Consider the following 19,248-nt stretch of genomic DNA (forward strand, 5'->3'; position numbering starts at 1 on the left):
AGTATTTAGTTGATTTTGATAAGTCGTACTCACATCCGCCCCTTACACGTCATATAACCGGGATAAATCAGGCACATAAACTACGTCGTATATCGTGACCATAGGCGATGGGTCTACGGCTTGGGAGTTCGCATGTCCTATATATTGACCACTGCCACTATTTGCTGTAGGCGAAACTACGTCGCATTTGTGACTATACATTACTATAACTACGGTTGCATACGTATACGGTTTAACCGGAGACCGTGACCGGTCCTTTCTTCCAAAGAGACAATGCATTTTTTTATTTTGTTCAACTTCGCGTTGACGCTGGGTGTTGACTTTGGTGACACGCCGGGTGACACCTGGACATGTTTTGGCTCATTTGGATTGTGTTATCTTTGGTGAGATTGGTTGATTAAATCAACTGGTCGGCTTAGTTGATTAAATCAGCTTTGAAATGATTGATATAAAAGGAAAAAAATTCAAATTATAATCATTAATTTAAATTATAATTAAATTTATTCTCTAATTTTTAATTTGACTTTTATGATTGATATTGAAAAATAATTCTAAATATAATCACATGTCATCAGTGTCTTAATTTATGATTGATATTGAAAAAAAGGAGTATGTGTTATTACATTCACACATAAATGTATAATTTATTTTACATAATTTATAAAAAAAGATTATGTTTATATAAATGTAAAAAATATTAAACTCATGTAATTCAATAATTGCCATAATTTGAGATCTGTATTTATTCTTGTTAAACGGTAACCCGTCAATCATTTCACGAGTCGAGCAATAATGAATTTGAAAATCTAATCATATTATTAAATGTTGAAAAGTTCATTAGATTTTACTATTTTATTTTTTTATGGTTTTTTAATTTTTAAATTTCCATTATTTGTATTTATAATTTTGGGAACTGAAAATATTAAATTTATAAAAAAAAAAAATCATTTTTCATTAGCAGCTGATTGGTCTTCAATTAGTAGCATTTCTTTTTTTAACAAGAGGATGCATCAATTAGGGAATGAACAAGTCATATTACAAAATGAAAATAAGAAAAATAGGGATTGGGCATGGAGAAAAAAGAGAAAAAGAAATGTATACATCACTCCAAAATGACGTCGTTTAGTGAAAGAAGAAGGAAAAAAAAAAGACATAAAATTATACGAAATAACCAATTTGCCACAGTTCCTTATAACAGTGATTTTGGCATGAAAATTAACGTTATTTAAAATGTGCTTATTAGGATAATGATGTAATTTAGAGAGTATAGAGGAGAGTTGAACCTAACCATCTTACAAACAATTTGCATTATTTTTCATATTATTTAAAATAAAAGTGGATAAGGTTGAGTTTTTCATAAAATTTCAAGAGGCTTCGATCTCTAAAATAGTTTCAGAATTAATGCAGAGATCACTATCAACTGGGCGAAGGAAAATATTGAAAAAAGTGAAATTTTTCTTTAATTACTCAACCAAAACTTCATTGAAAGTTCCGTAATCCCACAAGCCAATCACATTTCTCTTGATATTCATGAAGACGCCCTTTTGATAAGGTTGATTTTCCTTGCACAGAATTTAGAAGAGAAAGTGATACCGTTAAACGGCATAGAAAGCGCTTATGAGTGCTTAAACCGGATATTTCAACTAGACCAGCTTCTTCAATACCCAATAGCTTTACCTTTCTATCTTCTTTTTCTCTGATTCTTGTACCCTCTACCCTCTAGCTCCAAGTAATTTTCTTCTATGGACTAATTAATTGTTCGGAGGAAATATAGGTTGTTTTGTTCTCTTTTTGGAGCTTGGAGGAGTTGAGTAGAGATGAAGATTCGTAGGTCTTGTAAAATTTTACAAGTATATTCATACATATGTGTGTGTATACAGATGGGCAATTACAATTTACAAATATTCTCAAAGTAATAAGGATTCATAAACATAAATTACATAGACCCCTAGCAGCTTCTTCTAATTAGGACCCCAGCAACTCAAGTACATAACAGTTCTGAGAGACTCCTCGGCCTGCTTAAGCTTCTGATCTTTTTTGGCAGCCTTAAAATCACCAGAATTAACAGCACCAGAGAAACGCCGGATCTGCTTTGAAGAAGAAGAATAAACAGAGTCTTTCAAAGACTTGACAGTTGAATCACACTTGAAAGTCTGATCTTTCATGCCCTGTACCACTCGCATCCCTGCCTGGAACACCACCCTGCTCATGTATCTCAAGCTCATATGTAACAAAACCTAAATTCTGTTTTAACACCTAGATAACGAGAATATCAGTATGAAATTTTAAAGATTTTTTTTTTCTTTTTATAAACAGATCAGGTGTAAAGCTATGGGCCTACGTTGACGGGAACATTTTAGCGGAAACTGACCGAGTGATTCGGATAAGCCGATTAGGACAATTTGATGCCTACGTAGAATTTATCTGGAGGCTTCAGTGTTTGGGATTACTTTCTTTTATTTAAAAGGAATTCAGATTCAATTTGAGCTGTTTTCTTCATAGATTTGATCGAAGAAATTATTGTTATTCTTATAGGCCATGGACCTAAAACATTTTACAATTTTATATATAATTTTAATATTATTAATCAAAGTTGATGAATGATTATATGAATATTTTAAGAATTATTTTAGGTCCAATCCGAACGATGTCCTCGTGCTTATCGTCTAGTCAACAAGGTGCAGCTCAGAAGCTGCTAAAAATTTTAATTTATTTGCACCTTCTAGTGAGGAGACAATATAAATTGATTCATTATAAAATTTATAAGTTTAATTTATAAAATTAATTTATATTTTATTTATTTATCAAACTCATATATTCAAACTAAGTTCATCAAATTTAATAAGCTAAATTATTAAAAAATATTTTATAATTTCTACTATAATTACAAATTTAATAAATTATACTAATTAAATTAATAATTATAATGATATTTATTTAAATTATTATAATAATTTATCTTATATGGTTATATAATATAATTGCAATTATACATTTCATAATATTATTTATAACTAAATTATTTTTTATTATATGAAAAAAAAAAAAAATATATATATATATATATATATATATATATATATATATATATATATATATATAATAGATGTATAACGATTATAATTATAAGGAAAAATCTTCTGGAAAAAGAAAAAATTAGTTAAAAAACCAAAGATTTCTTAATTTATAGAGGAAAAAAGTTTATTGTTATTATTATATAAAATGAAACAAATAATTTAAACTTAAACTAAAGGGAATGTATATTATAGTGTTTATGTATAATTATAAATAAAATAATTAAAATTAAAAATTTTATATGATATATATGTAATACACGTATTATATATATATATATATATATATATATATAAAGTATTATCAAAAAATTAACGCGTGATATTATTTTTTATGATATTATCGTCTGACATTTTTCATAAAAAGTTTTATTCAATTGTTTTAATTTATAATTAAATTATTAATTATTCAATTATGTGTATATATAAATTATAAATTATTTAATAATTATTTTTTAAAATAATAATTAACCTCTTAAAACTATAATAAATAATAATTATTATAAAGTAAATTATAATATATTAACATAAATGTATTATATGTACTTATAATTTTAGGAGATATGCAAAATTATGATATTTAAAATGATGAAAATAATCATATGATTAAATCAATTTCAAATGATTATGTATCTTTAATTAATATTTCTATTATATTATTATATTTTTATTATTTTTATTACAAAATCTTCATTAAAAGGTTTGATAAATAAAAAATTTTGATAAATAAAAATTTAATCTATAAAAAATAATAAAATTAAAATCGTAAAATTATTAATATATTATTTTATTTTTATATATTAAAATTAAAAAATATAAATTAAAATTATTTATATATTAAAATTATTAGTAGAAATCTATATTAACCCGCAGTTTAATTTATAAGTCTATAAATAAATGAATGAATAACGAATTTATAAATAAACGAGCATGTAATTATAAACGAATCAAGTCAAAAAACTCAAAAGAGTTTCAATTGGGTCAGGCCTGGCTCACATGGTCTGCGTTGAGGCCGAGAATTGGTAGCTTTGCCCACATGGCATCCCCCATGCACGGCCCAATTCTCCCAACACCCAACGGCCTACGCAGTCCATCTTCTATGCATGGACTGCCGTATCTTTGCCCACATGAGATGCGCCATGCACGGCCCAATTCTCCCAACACCCAACGGTCTCTCTTCTCTAGCGAAGGACGGATATTTGAAAAGAATGGCCAGACTCCAGTTACAATGGCTGATTTTGGAGTGCAGGCTCTTGTTAGCTTAGGTAATTTTATTGGTTTATTCTTAAGGTTTTTTTTTTTTTTTGGTTTAATAAATTTTTTTATATTTTGTCATTTGATGCTACTAATTGGACCTTGGACTTGTGCTTCCTTAATAAGAATAATTTTGTTGTGGTCTCTCTTCATTCCTATTTGATTATTGCAATTGAAGTTTTGAAGAATGGTATTGATAATTGACCTTTTGCTCTGCAAACATGTAAACTTGTAAGCAATGAATGACATTTTTTAATGATCGTGTCTGTGACCAGATAATTACAGGGTTCAACGATATTGGGGAAGGACTGTTTCTGTGATACAAGTGAAACAATCTCAACGTTTAAAGAATTCTTAGATGGCACCTTGTTCCATAGATCTATTTTATGCACGTTCATGAAAAGGGACTGGTCTTCTTAACACTAATGCACAGCATAGGCATGTGTGGTGGTTGCGGTGCTCTGATTAGATTTTGTGTCAGTGTTCTACTAGCAAGCCTTAAGTATTTAGAAGAGCTATAGGATCGCGGATCTAGGAATTCCATTAGCACTATCTCTCATGAAGGAGGTGATGTGTGCGTTTCCCTTCTATTCGTCTCTTTAACTCATCTAACAAACCATGAATGGTGAAAAAAAAAAAAAAAGGCAACCATGGCATTCATTCATCAGCGCATTCAGAATTCTTTTTTTTGGTGTTTATGTTTTGTCGACAGAGCTGAGTAAACTGTTCCCTTCTAGTCCCTTGGTTGCTGAAGAGGATTCTAGTTTTTTACGCTCAAATAATCTGGTGGATTCTGTGGTAAGTGTGGTTACTAATAAAGCAAGCTCCAATGATAAACCACTGAAACATGATGATGTACCGGAAGCAATTGACAGAGGGGGGAATAATGCTATCGTTTATGGAACAAAGACTGCCACCTACTGGGTACTTAAAGTTCTTGAGTGAAATATGACTGATTTCGAGGCAGTATCACTTTTTTCCTTAAAATGTTATATCATGTAGTTAGCAGCTGATCATTCAAACTATTTATATTACACCTCTTAAATTGTAAATAATATATGGTATCATTGCCTAATAACTACACTCTCTAATGCCGTTGAGGATGCTCACTGTTTTTAAAATGGAGTCACATCATAGTTTGTTGACTGGTCAGCTTTTGTATTTGCATTAAGCATGACTACTGGATTTGTACCAGTTTTATTAAAATGTAGTCTGTAAATTTAATGCAGGTACTAGATCCAATTGATGGCACTAGAGGTTTTGTCAGAGGAAATGAGGCCCTATATGTGGTATGTTTTATTTATTTATTTGTTGTGTTTTATTTAAGAAGTTTTTAAAACTAAAAAGTTTGGTTTAGTTATATTTAATTTTTTATTGAAGCCCTTTTCTGTGTCTTTAGCATTTCTTGGGATTTCCTTTTGTCTTAAAGTCAGTAATGAGGTGCTTTGGCCATCTTATTTTGAAGAGCAACTTTTGGCTAAAGCTCCAAAAATGATACTTCTGGCAAAAGAGGCTGCAACAATTTCGCAATAAACTCCAAATTAATTAATTCACTCAGAAGGAATAGATGTTCATTTGCTATGCAATTACATACTTATTAACGGATTTGTTTGACTTGCCTCTAGGGTACAAGCACAGATAATTGTGAATCCATAATCTGTATCTTAACTGTATATCACTGTATACCTTTCATTATGTTTAAAGTGATGGCTGATTTAGTTTAAAGTTTTCTTACATTTCTTACATATGACCTGGTTGAAAATATCTGTTATGCAAAGGACAAGTAGAGGTTATTTTATGCTATATTTATAATCCCTTGCATCAGCATGGGAATAGAGTGGGATATGCAGTTGATGTTTCATCATAGATTGATGTGATGATGAAATGGATTATGTTTTCCAAGACCATGAATGCAAAATGTAGTTTCAAAACACGTTACTCTATTTAAGAATTAAGGTACTGCTTGTTGACAGGTATTCTGATAGAAAAATAACAACATATAGATATCCGATTAAATGTTCTATACACATGAAATGGACATCAATAATTTTCTCATCTGTGATTTGGTTGTTTGTTTGTATGTGTAAGGGTTCGTGTTGCTGTTCCTGTCATTTGGAACTTGGGGATTACTGTAAGTCCAACTAGATAATCAAGTAAGCTAAGTGAACATCCTTTATAATATCTAGCTGTAAAGAATAAAAGTGCTTTGTTAAGAGTTGATAGGTTGTATAAAAATTTGTGGTCCTGCATATCATACAGAAATTTGATACCAAAATCTACTTAGTAGTCTCCAAGAAACATTTTTAAGTGGCATGTTTATGCCTTGGCAGAAGTATTTTAGAGTACATGGCTGAAAATAAATTTCTATTGCACAGCAGATCTAGTATTTATTTTTTGTGTCTGATCCATTCCCTTTTTTTTTTCTCTGCTCGCTGAGCAATTAGCATATATGCTGATTTTTCAGGTAGGTTTGGCTCTTGTAGTTGAAGGAGAGATTGCATTAGGTGTTATGGGCTGTCCTAATTGGCCAGAGGAAGTTTCCAACAAATCCATCACTGAGGTTTGCGAATATGAAAACCTGCAGTCTGGATCAGGGATCCTTATGGTGGCACATGTTGGCTGTGGAACATGGACAAAGAGGCTATCAAATGTGCTGGGTAGATCAGCCATAGTTTCTGATGGTTGGACTAAATGCATTGTTGATGGATGTCGCATTGTGCCTGAAGCACGCTTTTGTGTTCCAGAGAGTCAAACCTGCGAGTCATTGCCACTTTCAGCTTTATTCAATGCAACAAATGATGCTGACAGTATTGACGAGAAAGAAATTCTTCTATTGTCAACATGCTGCAGAAGGTACTGCATTATAACACTTCAATTTTTCCTACTTGAATTTTGATTGTTATGTTAGGGTGGTATGGTATTAACTATTAGTCTAATGGTATGCTATTCACTATTAGTCTAAGTTTTCCCATTGTGTCATTTTTACTTATGTTGTCCCATTTATTTCCACTTCTTTGCTTCTATGGTAAAATGTTTTCCTGTTTTTCCATCAATGTTAGCTCTTGTCAGTGCCTTGTTTCTCTCCCTTTTTTTTCTGTTTTCCACACAGATTTGTTATCTTTGGAAAAGCTATTTACCTGCCATCCTACTAGTGAAGATCTAATTCTAAGAATTCCACTATATTCTTGTTTGAATCTTGATCTTTTCTATCATCTCCTACATGGTATTTGATTCTAGTTTGAAAAACTTGAAATTTTACTGCGTTTATTTATCGAAAGGCTATTTTCATAACATTAAAATATCTCATTTAGGATTCCTCCAAAACATGAAGCCTTTTCATTTATACAGTTGGAATTCTTTGATTCCCCGATGGTCTATAGCCCATCAGATTTATTGCATTGAATACAAATTTATGGAAACTGTAGTCTATGAATTGAATAAAGTGATGGTGAAGAAGACCAGAACTTCAGTATAAAGAATTATTTTTTCCCATTAGGACTTTGAAATCTAGATGCACTGGAGGATAGGTGGGGATCCTGAGGCAAGAATGATTTTTGCATTGTTTGACCCTTTCTCCTGCATATAGAGTAGTTAGTGATGTAGAACACAATAGAAAAGTCTAAGGGAAAAAGAAATAAAAATCTCAAATTATATTAAATTTCATTTGTCAATATCAATAATAATGAACTCTACTAAAATGAGATATCTATCTAATGGTGGAAATGAATACAGTTTATGCAAGTATCTAACGGTGGCCTGTGGTAGGGCGTCAGTATTCATTCTTCGAGCAAGAACTCAGAGAATCATCAAGGTAAATAATGACTAAAAGATAAATGTATAGCAAAACTTGCTGTAGTATCAAATAATTCTTTTACTTATTTACTATAGGTTTGGGATCATGCTGTTGGTGTAATATGTGTGCATGAAGCAGGGGGAAAGGTACCCAATTCTTCACTGTACATTTTCAAGAGTTGCGTAGTTTTTTTTTTTGTATGCAAATGTTAATTCACATCTTAGCTATTTTCCATAAGAGTTTCTGTATTAAGAATGATTGTGGAACTTGTACCAATAATTTTGAAGATATATTATAAAATCTCAAATTGTCTACTCCCTTTTGATCAGGTGACTGATTGGAAAGGGAACCAACTTGATTTTGCAGCAGATCAAGTTGAACGCAGGATTTTATTTCCATCTGGCTAGGGTAACCGGCTTCGAACCGGATTGAAACCGTCATTCTACGGTTTGGTTCAGGTTCATATTTTTTAGAAACCGTAAACCAACGGTTCCGAACCGGATTGAACCAACGGTTCTGAATCAGACCAAACCGGTGATTTAAATACAAAAAAATTTAATAAATACCTCACTCCACTTCTAATTCATATATATATATATATATATATATATATATATATATATATATATTATTAATTCTCTACATAATTATTCTCTACACTCTCTTTAATTCTTAATACTCTTTTAATTTTTCTCAATTTTTCTAAATAATTATTTTCTACACTTTTTTTAATTTTCAGTACTTTCATAATTTTTCTACTTTATTATTTTATATGCTCACTGAAATTTTTAATACTATATCAATTTTTCTTTTATTATTTTATATCTTCAATAAAATTCTCAATGCTCTCTATTTTGATTTTTTTTCTTTTATATTTTTTTAATTATCAATTATCATATAATTTTTTAAAAAAGGGCAAGTAATACTCAATTCAACTCAACTCAGCTAAGTTTTTATCCAAAAAATTTATTGGGATCGACTATATAGATTCTCTTTCTCTACTCTAAAATATTTTGGGTTAAATCCTCGGAAAATGTGTGATACTTCTAGGTCATTTTGTATTATTCTTCTTAAAGTCAGTTTATGTCTACTTATTCTTTTCTTTCTATCCTCTAACCCAATGTGCTCTACTTATCTAACTGGAGCTTTCATATGTCTACGCTTCACATGATCAAACCACTTCAATCTCTCTTCTCTCAACTTATAACTGAAAATTTTAATTCCTCTAAATTCTAAAGAGATACATAGGCAAAATTAAGTTTATGCGCATTTTTCTTTTTTCTTTTTAAATTAATTTTATCTCTAGTTTTTTAATAAATTTAAGTTTTTGCTTATTAAATTTTTTTTAAAAATAAATTATTTTTATTCTTTTTTTTCTTATTTTATTTTGATTGAAAGATTTCTAAGAAAAATTAAAATATTTTTACAAATATAATTTAAATTCTAAATCAATAAAATTTTCCTCTAATTTTTTCCTTTAATTTGCTTTTAAATCACCCATAAACTGCTTTTAAACCGTCTTTCAAACCGTTTTGAACTGTCATTTTCAAATCATCCTTTAAACCGTTTTAAATCGGGGCTCAAACTGGAACTGACAGTTCAGGAATCGTCTTCTAAATCGTCCCATGACGGTTTGGTTCAGGTTCATAATTTCATTGAACCTGAACCAGCGGTTCAAGAATCGTAACTGACCGTTCCTGAACCGTGGCCACTCCAGGCGGTGTTCTTGTATCAAATGGAAACGTACATAATCAGATACTGGAGATGATTGCCTCCAGTTCATCGATTGTTTGATAGTAAATGATATCCAAGCTTGGTATTTTTCTTCCTTTGGTTGGCGAGGGAGGCTTACATCATTGTTCAATTTTCATTTCTGAGTTTTGGAGATGATATGCATACTTGGATAAAAATAAGATGAACCGTAAGGATGATTGAAGGATCATGTAAATTTTCAGGTATTAATAACCTTATTCTCTATTTAGAAATTAGAATTTTATTAAAATTTAATTCAATTGATTTTTTTTTACTAATTCTCATATTTAGAATAAAACAAATTCAATTCTTTTATTTTTTTTTTGAAAAGAATCATTATAAATTGTGTATTAGATTAGAGAATTGGGCTTGAATCTCCTTCTTCCAGGTTCGATATGCATGCAACTATTGTTGAGCTATATTCACTAACTGTCGGGTATATAAATTTTAATACTAGTGAGATTGGAATCTCCATGGTCTTAGTAATGCTACAAGAATCAAGCTACTCCATATTTATTGTGAATTAACATTGTGAAAATTCATCAAAGCTATTCATATTTTTTAGAATTTTTTTTATTTATATTTAATTTATTATGGACTCAAGGTATTGGATATATAGTAAGTTATATATAGTAAGTTATTTATTAAATGAATAAATTTTATATATTTTTATATTAAATTATTTTTTTAAAGAAAATTTAAAAATAATATTATAAAAATTTAATTTTTTACAAATAAATAAGCGATGTACGCCTTTTGCTGTGGCAATCAATATAATTTTTTTCCATCTTTTTTGTTGTCCTTTTTGCCGTGTCCCATTGACGTGTATCAGACGATCAGCGTTTGCCTTTTGGAGTGGCAATTAATGGGAACTGAACCATGTGAAGTTGAATTTGCACTTTTAAGTCCCAACACCAATCCTTGTTGAGCACGTTTCAACGTCGCAAACAAGGACTACTCCTAGAATATTACTCGTCTCGCCTTCTTTTGCTCTCCCCATGCGCGTAGAACTTGTAGACGTGGCCAGGTTAATTTTTATTCCTCCTCTTTGAGTTTAGTACCGTGTGTTTTACTACTCTTTCTTAATTTTAATTTATTATTAAAAATTTTTTAAAATTTTTATTTTTATTTTAAAAAAATCTAACTAACATATAAAAGCAAGTTTTCATATTAAAAATTTTTTTTAAATTTTATTATAACGTGTATAAATACACTTCAGCACTTTCAAATAAAAAGTAAATTCTTCTCTTTTTTAAAAAATAAACTATTATAAAATCATTAATATTTTTATAATAAATTAAAATGATAATTAAAGCATTTTTTTAGAGTGAAGAAATGAGGTAATTTTTTTATTTTTTTAATATAAAAACTTAATTATCACAGATTAAATAAATTTTTTAATAATAAATTATTAAAGTTAAGAGATATAAATAAAATATGAAATAAAATTTAAAAACGAGCTATAAAAGTAATTACCCAGAAAGGAAATTAGGTTGCAACTATGAATTTTAGTTCAAAATTTAAGAGAAATATAATTAAATTACATGGGTTTTTTACCTAAATTTTATTTTTATTTTAATTTAATTAAATTGAACTATTATTTTTTAAAATTTTAATTAAAAAAATTTAATATTAATATTAATATTAAATTAATCGATTTTAATTTAATTTTATAAAATATTGAACTAGCTTTTAGTCGAATTTACCTACATTTTTCATTGATACTAAATAATGATGGTACTAGTTTGTTAACAAAATAATTAAAGTAGTATTTTGCAATTAGTAGTATATCACAAAGGGCCAAGTGTACATTTCTCTTCATTACCAAAATATAATAAGAATAATAAATAAGCTACGATCATCTCATCCCCATTATCTAAGTTTATTATATAGATTACATACTATAATTAATTATTTAAATTTTTTTAATACATGATTAAATAATTTGCATGTGTAGCTTGTACATACACATGCTTTGGGAAAGATCCCGTATCTGAAAATAGACATAAACTAAGTGATTTCTATTTAAAGATTTATTGGAGCAATCAAACAGCAATTAACATTAATTAATCAACGTGTTCATTGTTTAGATAATCTACCAATTTTCCGAGTCAACCCCAACACGTAAGGGTAACCCATTTGCCAAGCAAACCCTAGCTGTTGGACAAGTAATTACTATATCAAGATGTAAGCATTCTTTTTTAATTTTTAATGAAGCATTAGTCTCTGTGTTAATCCACTGCATTGATGACTTGTTTTTTTTTTTATTATTAATTATTTGTCTCAATGACAACAAGCACGGAGACATTAGCCTCAAATTATGGTCAATGCTTTATTAAACTACAAATACAGTACTGCTTTCATTCCCTCAAGATCAATTTATTTTTCATGGGAAACTATTCTCAAAATTTAGTGGCAGCTTGCTATGAAATAATTTTGGGGTAAAGAAGGGCATTCAAGCAAGCTCAGGAAATTAAGTGCAGGATTGGGTCGATTCATAATTACTATGTTATTCTAATTAAAAGATTGAGGGTCTATTTGAATAATAAATAATAACTAATGATTGATTAGAGTTCATTTATGTTAGGTGGTATATAAAATTACTGATGAAGATATATTTTATAATTTATTTTATTATTAAAATAAATATATAATTATTAATTTATTATATTATATTATTTATTTTATTATATATTATCAACTACAGCACTTTTTTTTTTATTTTGACAAAAAAATCTATAAAACACATTTCTCTTTTTTATATATAATTTTTTTTAATTGTGTGCTATTGTTTGATAATTTTAAATAAATTAAGGTTTTTTTAGGAAAGAATAATTTTTTCATAATTATTAAATGTGAGTCAATAGTATTCTCACACGAAAGCACTGCGACGTACATTGTTATTATTTATTATAAAACTTATTATCATAAAATAATTAATACTTATATAATGTTTTAGCGTAGACCCGTTTGATATCCTCAAAGCAAAAGCAAGGGTTGTCAATACAGAAGCAGACACTGGACGTCCGATGAGATGACGTGGCAACATTTGCATGGGCTGATTGTGAGGACTGAGCTCACGTTGAAGAGTAAAAAGTCTTGCATGGGGACACGTAGAGGCTGCAATCACGTTAATTTCCCTTTAACGAGACCGAATAATTAAGCATTAACAATTAAGGAGAGATTATGTAGTGCACTGCTCCAGATATATTCATGAAAAATTCTTATACTGTATTTTTATTTTGGATAAAACTTCTATGTGACCTTCTCTCAAATGATTTGTACGTAGGGAAAACAAAAGAATAGAAACCCAGTTGGAGAATTATCGGTAACTTAATTAACAAGTTATGTAGTTTGCTTCCTAGAAGGAAAGCTAGATGCAGAAGTTATGGTGATTTCAAATTTCAGTCTTAATTATGCGTGTTGAAAATGGAAGGTTTAATGATGGAAAGGTGTAGGACCCTTTCATTAAAAGTTAGACATCATTGATTTTTCAACTTTTGGCTAAGCTCAAGCTCAAAAGATCTCTAATAACACATTTCTAGTTGAAAATTTTCTTTCTTTTCGGCTCTGCTTTACTGTGCTTTTTCTCGCTAGTTTTCTCTTTAAAACCAAGAATTTCTTGTTACTTTTAGCTCTTACATGACCTTTTCACTTTGTTTTTTTTTTTTTTAAAAAAAAAAAAAAAAAAAAACACCTACTTGCTAGATCCCATTCTAGTCTGCGTTCACATTGGTTATTTTTGAAAATACCAACATGAATTAAAAATTCCATAGTACGACTCTGTTAATTGAAAATTCCAAGTTTTAATCTTCCTTTTCCTTCTCTTAAAAATTAAAATTTTTTAAAAAGAAGTATGCGCTTCCTCTGTTAATGACTGGTGTAGCAAGCTATGAAATCCTGCTGGTGGCATAAACAAATCATATTCCTTGTCTTATTGTAAAGTTTATGTAATTCAGTTGGACACAAATAGTGTGCAGTGCTTGTGAAAACACATGGGATTCATTTTGAAAGAAAAATATAAAGAAAGAATAACAATAGATTGTGCAAAAACAAAATTTTTGGATTATAGGAGTGGTCCTCAATTCCCAAAGGATTTAGCCATTATGAGCCGTTTGTTCTTGGTCTGCTGTTTTTTTTTTTTTTTTTTTTAATTTTTTTAAAGAAGAAGAAGGTGTAATTTCTCAATCAATTCACATTGGCCATAGTCAATGAAAATGAGTTTCTTGACGCTTTCCTTGACAGCAAACTTGTGGCTGAGAAAGAATGGAAGTAAGCAATGGTTTGCGTCTATACCATTGAAGTTAAAATTGGACTCCTATACAATTATTGCAAGATAATACAAGCATATGTACCTTATGCCAAAAGGGCCTTCACAAACTGTTACAAGAAGACCAATTACGTGATGGTTTTGTTATTTACTTATCAAGAGAAGCTCTTCACTGTAAACCATTATATTTGTGATACACCGAGTTAAATAAGAAAATTTTCATAATTTATTAAAAAAAAAAAAAAGAAATTTTTACATATGTATATAAAGTTTGATTTTCTTGATGTTGGCATTAATGGGTGAAACTTCCTCACATGAAAGATCAAAGCCAGGTGGACTCATCTTGCTATATGGTATAATAAATAATCCTTTTGAGTTCACACGAATTCAATTCCTTTAATTTCCTTTGCATATTTCTTTGTTATTGTGTTGACTATATTAGCTCTGTGCACTTGAGTCTTAAATAATTCACCATTTTCGTGAAAGCTTCTCTTTTTGACAAGCGCTTCAATTTATGACAGCCCTCAATTGAAAAATGGCTCTGTGTCACACACAAGATTGTACAATTTTTTTTGTCCTCACTTATTGCAATAATTGAGAGTTAGTAGGAACTCCAATATTTTTACCACAAGATATAAAAACAATGTCGACGCATTGAATTCAAGTGCCTGAATATATTATTCTAAAAAAATTTGTATATATCATATATAAATGATTTACAATTAAAGGAAAGTTTAAATTTGGAATAATACCTTTTGAAATAAGCTTATTATATTTTTTTTTTGTTTGACTTTAATTAAAATTACTATTTAAGATTTATAATTTTAAAAATATTTTTAAATATAATTAAATTAAAATTAATTAATTTAAAAAATATTTATTGATTTTTACTATCACAGTGTATTCATTGCAATAATTTATACTCTTTTCGTCTATTTTTATTTATTATATTTAAATTTTTTTTTATCTAAAATTATTTGTTAGCATTTAGAAAATTAATGAACATTAATCATTTTTTTTTAATTTTACCTTTTATTTTTACTAAATATAATATAATAAAACTTTATATAAAGAAAAATTAAATGAGATAAAGGATAATTTAATCGATTATTAATATATTTTTATAAAATTAAAGTTATTTAATTATTTTTTTAATTACCATACAAAATTAAATATTCAAATAAAAATAAACAGAGAACGTTGAAAGTCACAAACCATGAAACATATGGTAAATAAAATATCAACCCAATGCCAAGAAAAACCTTATCTTCAAATCTATTGGACGAGAAGCCTTTTTATTACAATCTACAAATAATAGATGTTCCTAAATTTCGGCAAGCGCCTACCTCTATTATTGCAGTACTGAATTAAATGTTGTTTCTCACTCTCTCCTTATTTTTCATACCCAAAAAAGTATTAATTAATCATTAAGAAAATGACCCATATTTCTATCTAAATTGCATCATCTATCTACCCCTTAAACCTTCCCCACAAAACGATTCATCAAGGGACAAGATAGGGTTTTCAAGGTTGAAAATAAAATTAATTAGAACACTTAATTACTTTGTAAATAAATACAATTCATACTTCATAATTTCTGAAGCAATAATTTCAGTAGTCGCCTTTTAATTCGAGTTTCTGATGCCATTTTTGCAAGATATGGTGGCAAGCATGGATGTTGAAGATGAAGAAAACCATGAAACAAGGGTCATGTTAAATAAGGGGTACGTGGCTGTTTCGTGTTGGTGACAGCTAATATGAATCCAGAAAGCGAGGAGTGACACTTCTAGCCGGAAAATGATAGGTAATAAGATAGAGAAAGTGAAATTAAAAATTGAAATTAGAGAGATATGTTAATGAGCATTTAAGATTTTAGATGACAAAATTTCAATATATTTTATTTTTATGAAAGAGAGATCAAGAGTTAGACTTCACATTTTTCTCCAGAGAAAAGGGACACGTTGCCATACAAATAAGCAGAGGACGGCACCGAATGCTTTTGACTTCTATTTGTTTCTCACCCTTCCCCTTTCGCTATTTATACTAGTACGTTGGCTATGCGGACCTTACATCTCTCTTGTTTCCCTGCAAATTGCAAACCCTCTAATCCTTTTTCTCCCTCTTTCTCTCTATAGTTCGAAAAAAACTAAGCACAGTGACTTGAACAAGCTCTCCATCGAGACAAGCTCTCCATCGAGTTTTTTAAGGAACAATAAAAAGCTATTCTTCTACGTAATATATACCATGGGGAGAGTACCGTGTTGTGACAAAAATGGGCTAAAGAAAGGACCTTGGACCCCTGAGGAGGATCAGAAACTGATTGATTATATCCAGAAACATGGATATGGAAACTGGAGAACACTTCCAAAGAATGCTGGTATGTGATGATTCCTTAATTTCTACTGTGCTATTTGTTTTGTATTGTTCGATAACTGATCATTTTATGGACTTTTTTATTGATGGGTTTTCCTGTTCTTTTATTTTATTATTTGCGTAGGGCTGCAAAGGTGTGGAAAGAGTTGCCGTCTTCGTTGGACTAACTATCTGCGACCCGATATCAAGAGAGGTCGATTTTCTTTTGAAGAGGAGGAGACAATAATTCAGCTACATGGTATATTGGGAAACAAGTAAGCTTTCTAATTTTATTATATTACATCTTCTTTGAAAATGTTTTTATATGATTTAAAGGAGTTATTGAATAATTGTTTATTATTATTATTATTGATAATAGGTGGTCTGCCATAGCCTCTCGCTTGCCCGGAAGAACAGATAACGAAATAAAGAACTACTGGAACACCCACATTAGGAAAAGACTTCTCCGAATGGGAATTGATCCTGTGACTCATAGTCCAAGACTTGATCTTCTTGACATCTCTTCAATCTTAGGCTCATCCCTCTACAACTCCTCCCAAATGAACATTTCAAGGCTGCTCGGGGTCCAGCCCATGGTTAACCGCGAACTTCTCCGGTTAGCCACATCTATCATATCATCTCAACGTCAAAATCAGAACTTTGTTTCCCAAAATGGTCAAGAAAATCAGCTGTGTAATCTCTCAGCCCAAAACCAATATCACCCAATAGTCCAAGCTAGCGAATTTCAAAGCCAAGTTCCAGAAATGCCTACTTGCACCACATTGACAACTCCATTTGTTCCGTTTTCAAATGAAACACAACTCATGGACCCAAGCATCACCGACTTGAGTTCTCAAGATTCTCAACTGAATCACCAGGAATGGCAAAGTGATACTGGAATGGCTTCTAATTTAGCAGACTATATGACCACTGTACCAAGTTACAACGACTATTATGGGTCTGATCAAACGGCTATTATGGACCCATCATCTGAGACCACTTCAACTTTCATTTCCAATAACGGCAACCAACAAAATTTCAGTTTCGCATCAGTTTTGTCGACGCCTTCTTCGAGTTCAACACCATTGAATTCAAATTCAACGTATATCAATGGAAGTAGCAGCACTGAAGATGAGAGGGAAAGCTATTGCAGCAACATGTTGAAATTTGAAATCCCAGATAGTTTGGATGTTAGTAACTTCATGTAATTTGTTCAAAATGAAACTGAGAGAAAAGTTCTTTTTTCTTTTTGGTCCATCCAAATTTTCTGGGCTATGGATTTGGTGTGTTGGTACGTGTAAAATCGACTAGTAATTAATTTATTTTAATTTTCTTTAGCTTATTTACTGTATCAACAAGCAAGATCCTATCCCTCTCTTTTTCAACTTAAATCAATGGAAATTTCCATGATGAGCAACACAAAAATAATTTTTTTATATCTAATATATTTTCACACGTAAATTAAATATTCACTGAATTTTACTATATACAAAAGCATAATTAATTAAATAACACATGGATGACCTCTGTGTTTTTTTGCCCAATAATAATATCCCAAGTATCATATAAAAAATTAGTTTCTTCATTTGTACAGGAAGTTAGCTTCTTTTTGGCCTTCTTTAAATTGGGAAATGATTTATCTATAGTAAAAATCCAACTGCAAACATAAAATCAAACACTAGTGACCATTTTCTTTATTAAAAGCCTACGCTATCATACGAAAGCTAGTAAGATATTGTTTCAGAGATCCCGACAGACAGTCAAACTCCGGCGATTTTCCCGGCGACAAAAGTCGGGGCACGTGAGGCTAACACGTTTACGTGCCACCTGTGGCGTACTGTCTTTTCATATACTAATGAAGTAATGCTTTGCATGGGGATTATTATGGCAATGAGAGACTTTGACCAAAAAAAGAGCATGTACGTGTCCCAATACTAACGGTGAATTGCAGAAACCAGAATAGAGGCTTTTTGCTTTATTGAAACCCATGGCGCGTCTCTTGTGCCGTTTTTGTCACTTTATTATCCTCTCACCATTAATAGCTTTCCAGTATCAAGACCAGAGACCTAACGTAGTAATTGCCTCATCTTCAGGGTGAAACGTGGATTCAATAATAGAGAGATGGGTCATGGCTCTCACTTTTATGGGTTCTTGGGGTGGTTGACCCTGTGAGAGTAATGGCGGAGGGGAGGACTCTTATCCAGTTTGAACTTTGGATTAAGAAGTGATTACATGGCAATGGAAGATTGTTTCTTGTCGTATTTGGGTTGGTGAAAGATTTTGTGGAATGTTTATTTTGTAATAGATTTAAATTATGGAAATTTTAATTTTTTTAAAAAAATTTTAAAATATTAAAAAATGAATTTTAATCAAGTGAGAATGGTGGGTTTTTAATTATTGAGAAGAAAATATACATTGTTTAAGTGAAATTTAAATCGAAGTCAAAAGTTGAATCTCACTCGCATAAATTAATTGATGGATTTCTTCGAATAAGTTTAATAGCAGTGATTACAAATCAATCTAGATAGTCATTGAGTTAATGTAGTTTTTATTTAGAGGAGAAAAGGGATTTCATTGATAAGCCAACTTAGCATTAAAGAAAACGAAAGGGGTGATTTCAATGATCATTGGAAACTTTGCTTTTTTAAGTATTTGTTTGATAGCTAATTTTTTAGAGTAATGACAGGTTAATGTTCAGCCTATGATTTTAGTATTCTGCATGTGGGAAAATTTTATTTAGTCTATCTTGATTG

At 30.0% G+C, this 19,248-nt stretch overlaps 2 protein-coding genes across 2 annotated transcripts; both read left to right on the forward strand.

Moving 5' to 3' along the window:
- Nucleotides 1–4,110: 4,110 nt before the first annotated feature.
- On the forward strand, nucleotides 4,111–8,562 carry LOC110666738 (putative PAP-specific phosphatase, mitochondrial). Its single transcript, XM_058140604.1, has 7 exons — nucleotides 4,111–4,339; nucleotides 5,041–5,252; nucleotides 5,558–5,617; nucleotides 6,793–7,181; nucleotides 8,061–8,139; nucleotides 8,217–8,267; nucleotides 8,451–8,562. The coding sequence occupies exons 1-7, from the start codon at nucleotides 4,111–4,113 to the stop codon at nucleotides 8,526–8,528; spliced, it is 1,098 nt and encodes a 365-aa protein (XP_057996587.1). The 3' UTR covers nucleotides 8,529–8,562.
- Nucleotides 8,563–16,168: 7,606 nt separating this feature from the next.
- LOC110666721 (transcription factor MYB102) lies at nucleotides 16,169–17,837 on the forward strand. Its single transcript, XM_021827311.2, has 3 exons — nucleotides 16,169–16,520; nucleotides 16,641–16,770; nucleotides 16,875–17,837. The coding sequence occupies exons 1-3, from the start codon at nucleotides 16,388–16,390 to the stop codon at nucleotides 17,701–17,703; spliced, it is 1,092 nt and encodes a 363-aa protein (XP_021683003.1). The 5' UTR covers nucleotides 16,169–16,387; the 3' UTR covers nucleotides 17,704–17,837.
- The last annotated feature ends 1,411 nt before the right edge of the window (nucleotides 17,838–19,248 follow it).

The sequence above is a fragment of the Hevea brasiliensis genome, chromosome 18 (genome assembly GCF_030052815.1).
Source record: "Hevea brasiliensis isolate MT/VB/25A 57/8 chromosome 18, ASM3005281v1, whole genome shotgun sequence".
NCBI lineage: Eukaryota > Viridiplantae > Streptophyta > Magnoliopsida > Malpighiales > Euphorbiaceae > Hevea > Hevea brasiliensis.

What these genes read in the sequence shown, in the direction of transcription:
- LOC110666721 (XM_021827311.2), top strand. Translation starts at nt 16,388, where the DNA reads ATGGGGAGAGTACCGTGTTGTGACAAAAATGGGCTAAAGAAAGGACCT. An exon ending in AACACTTCCAAAGAATGCTG is followed by an intron (nt 16,521 to 16,640) that starts GTATGTGATGAT and finishes TTATTTGCGTAG; the next exon opens with GGCTGCAAAGGTGTGGAAAG. An exon ending in CATGGTATATTGGGAAACAA is followed by an intron (nt 16,771 to 16,874) that starts GTAAGCTTTCTA and finishes TATTGATAATAG; the next exon opens with GTGGTCTGCCATAGCCTCTC.
- LOC110666738 (XM_058140604.1), top strand. Translation starts at nt 4,111, where the DNA reads ATGGCATCCCCCATGCACGGCCCAATTCTCCCAACACCCAACGGCCTA. An exon ending in TTGTCAACATGCTGCAGAAG is followed by an intron (nt 7,182 to 8,060) that starts GTACTGCATTAT and finishes AAATGAATACAG; the next exon opens with TTTATGCAAGTATCTAACGG. An exon ending in TGCATGAAGCAGGGGGAAAG is followed by an intron (nt 8,268 to 8,450) that starts GTACCCAATTCT and finishes CCTTTTGATCAG; the next exon opens with GTGACTGATTGGAAAGGGAA.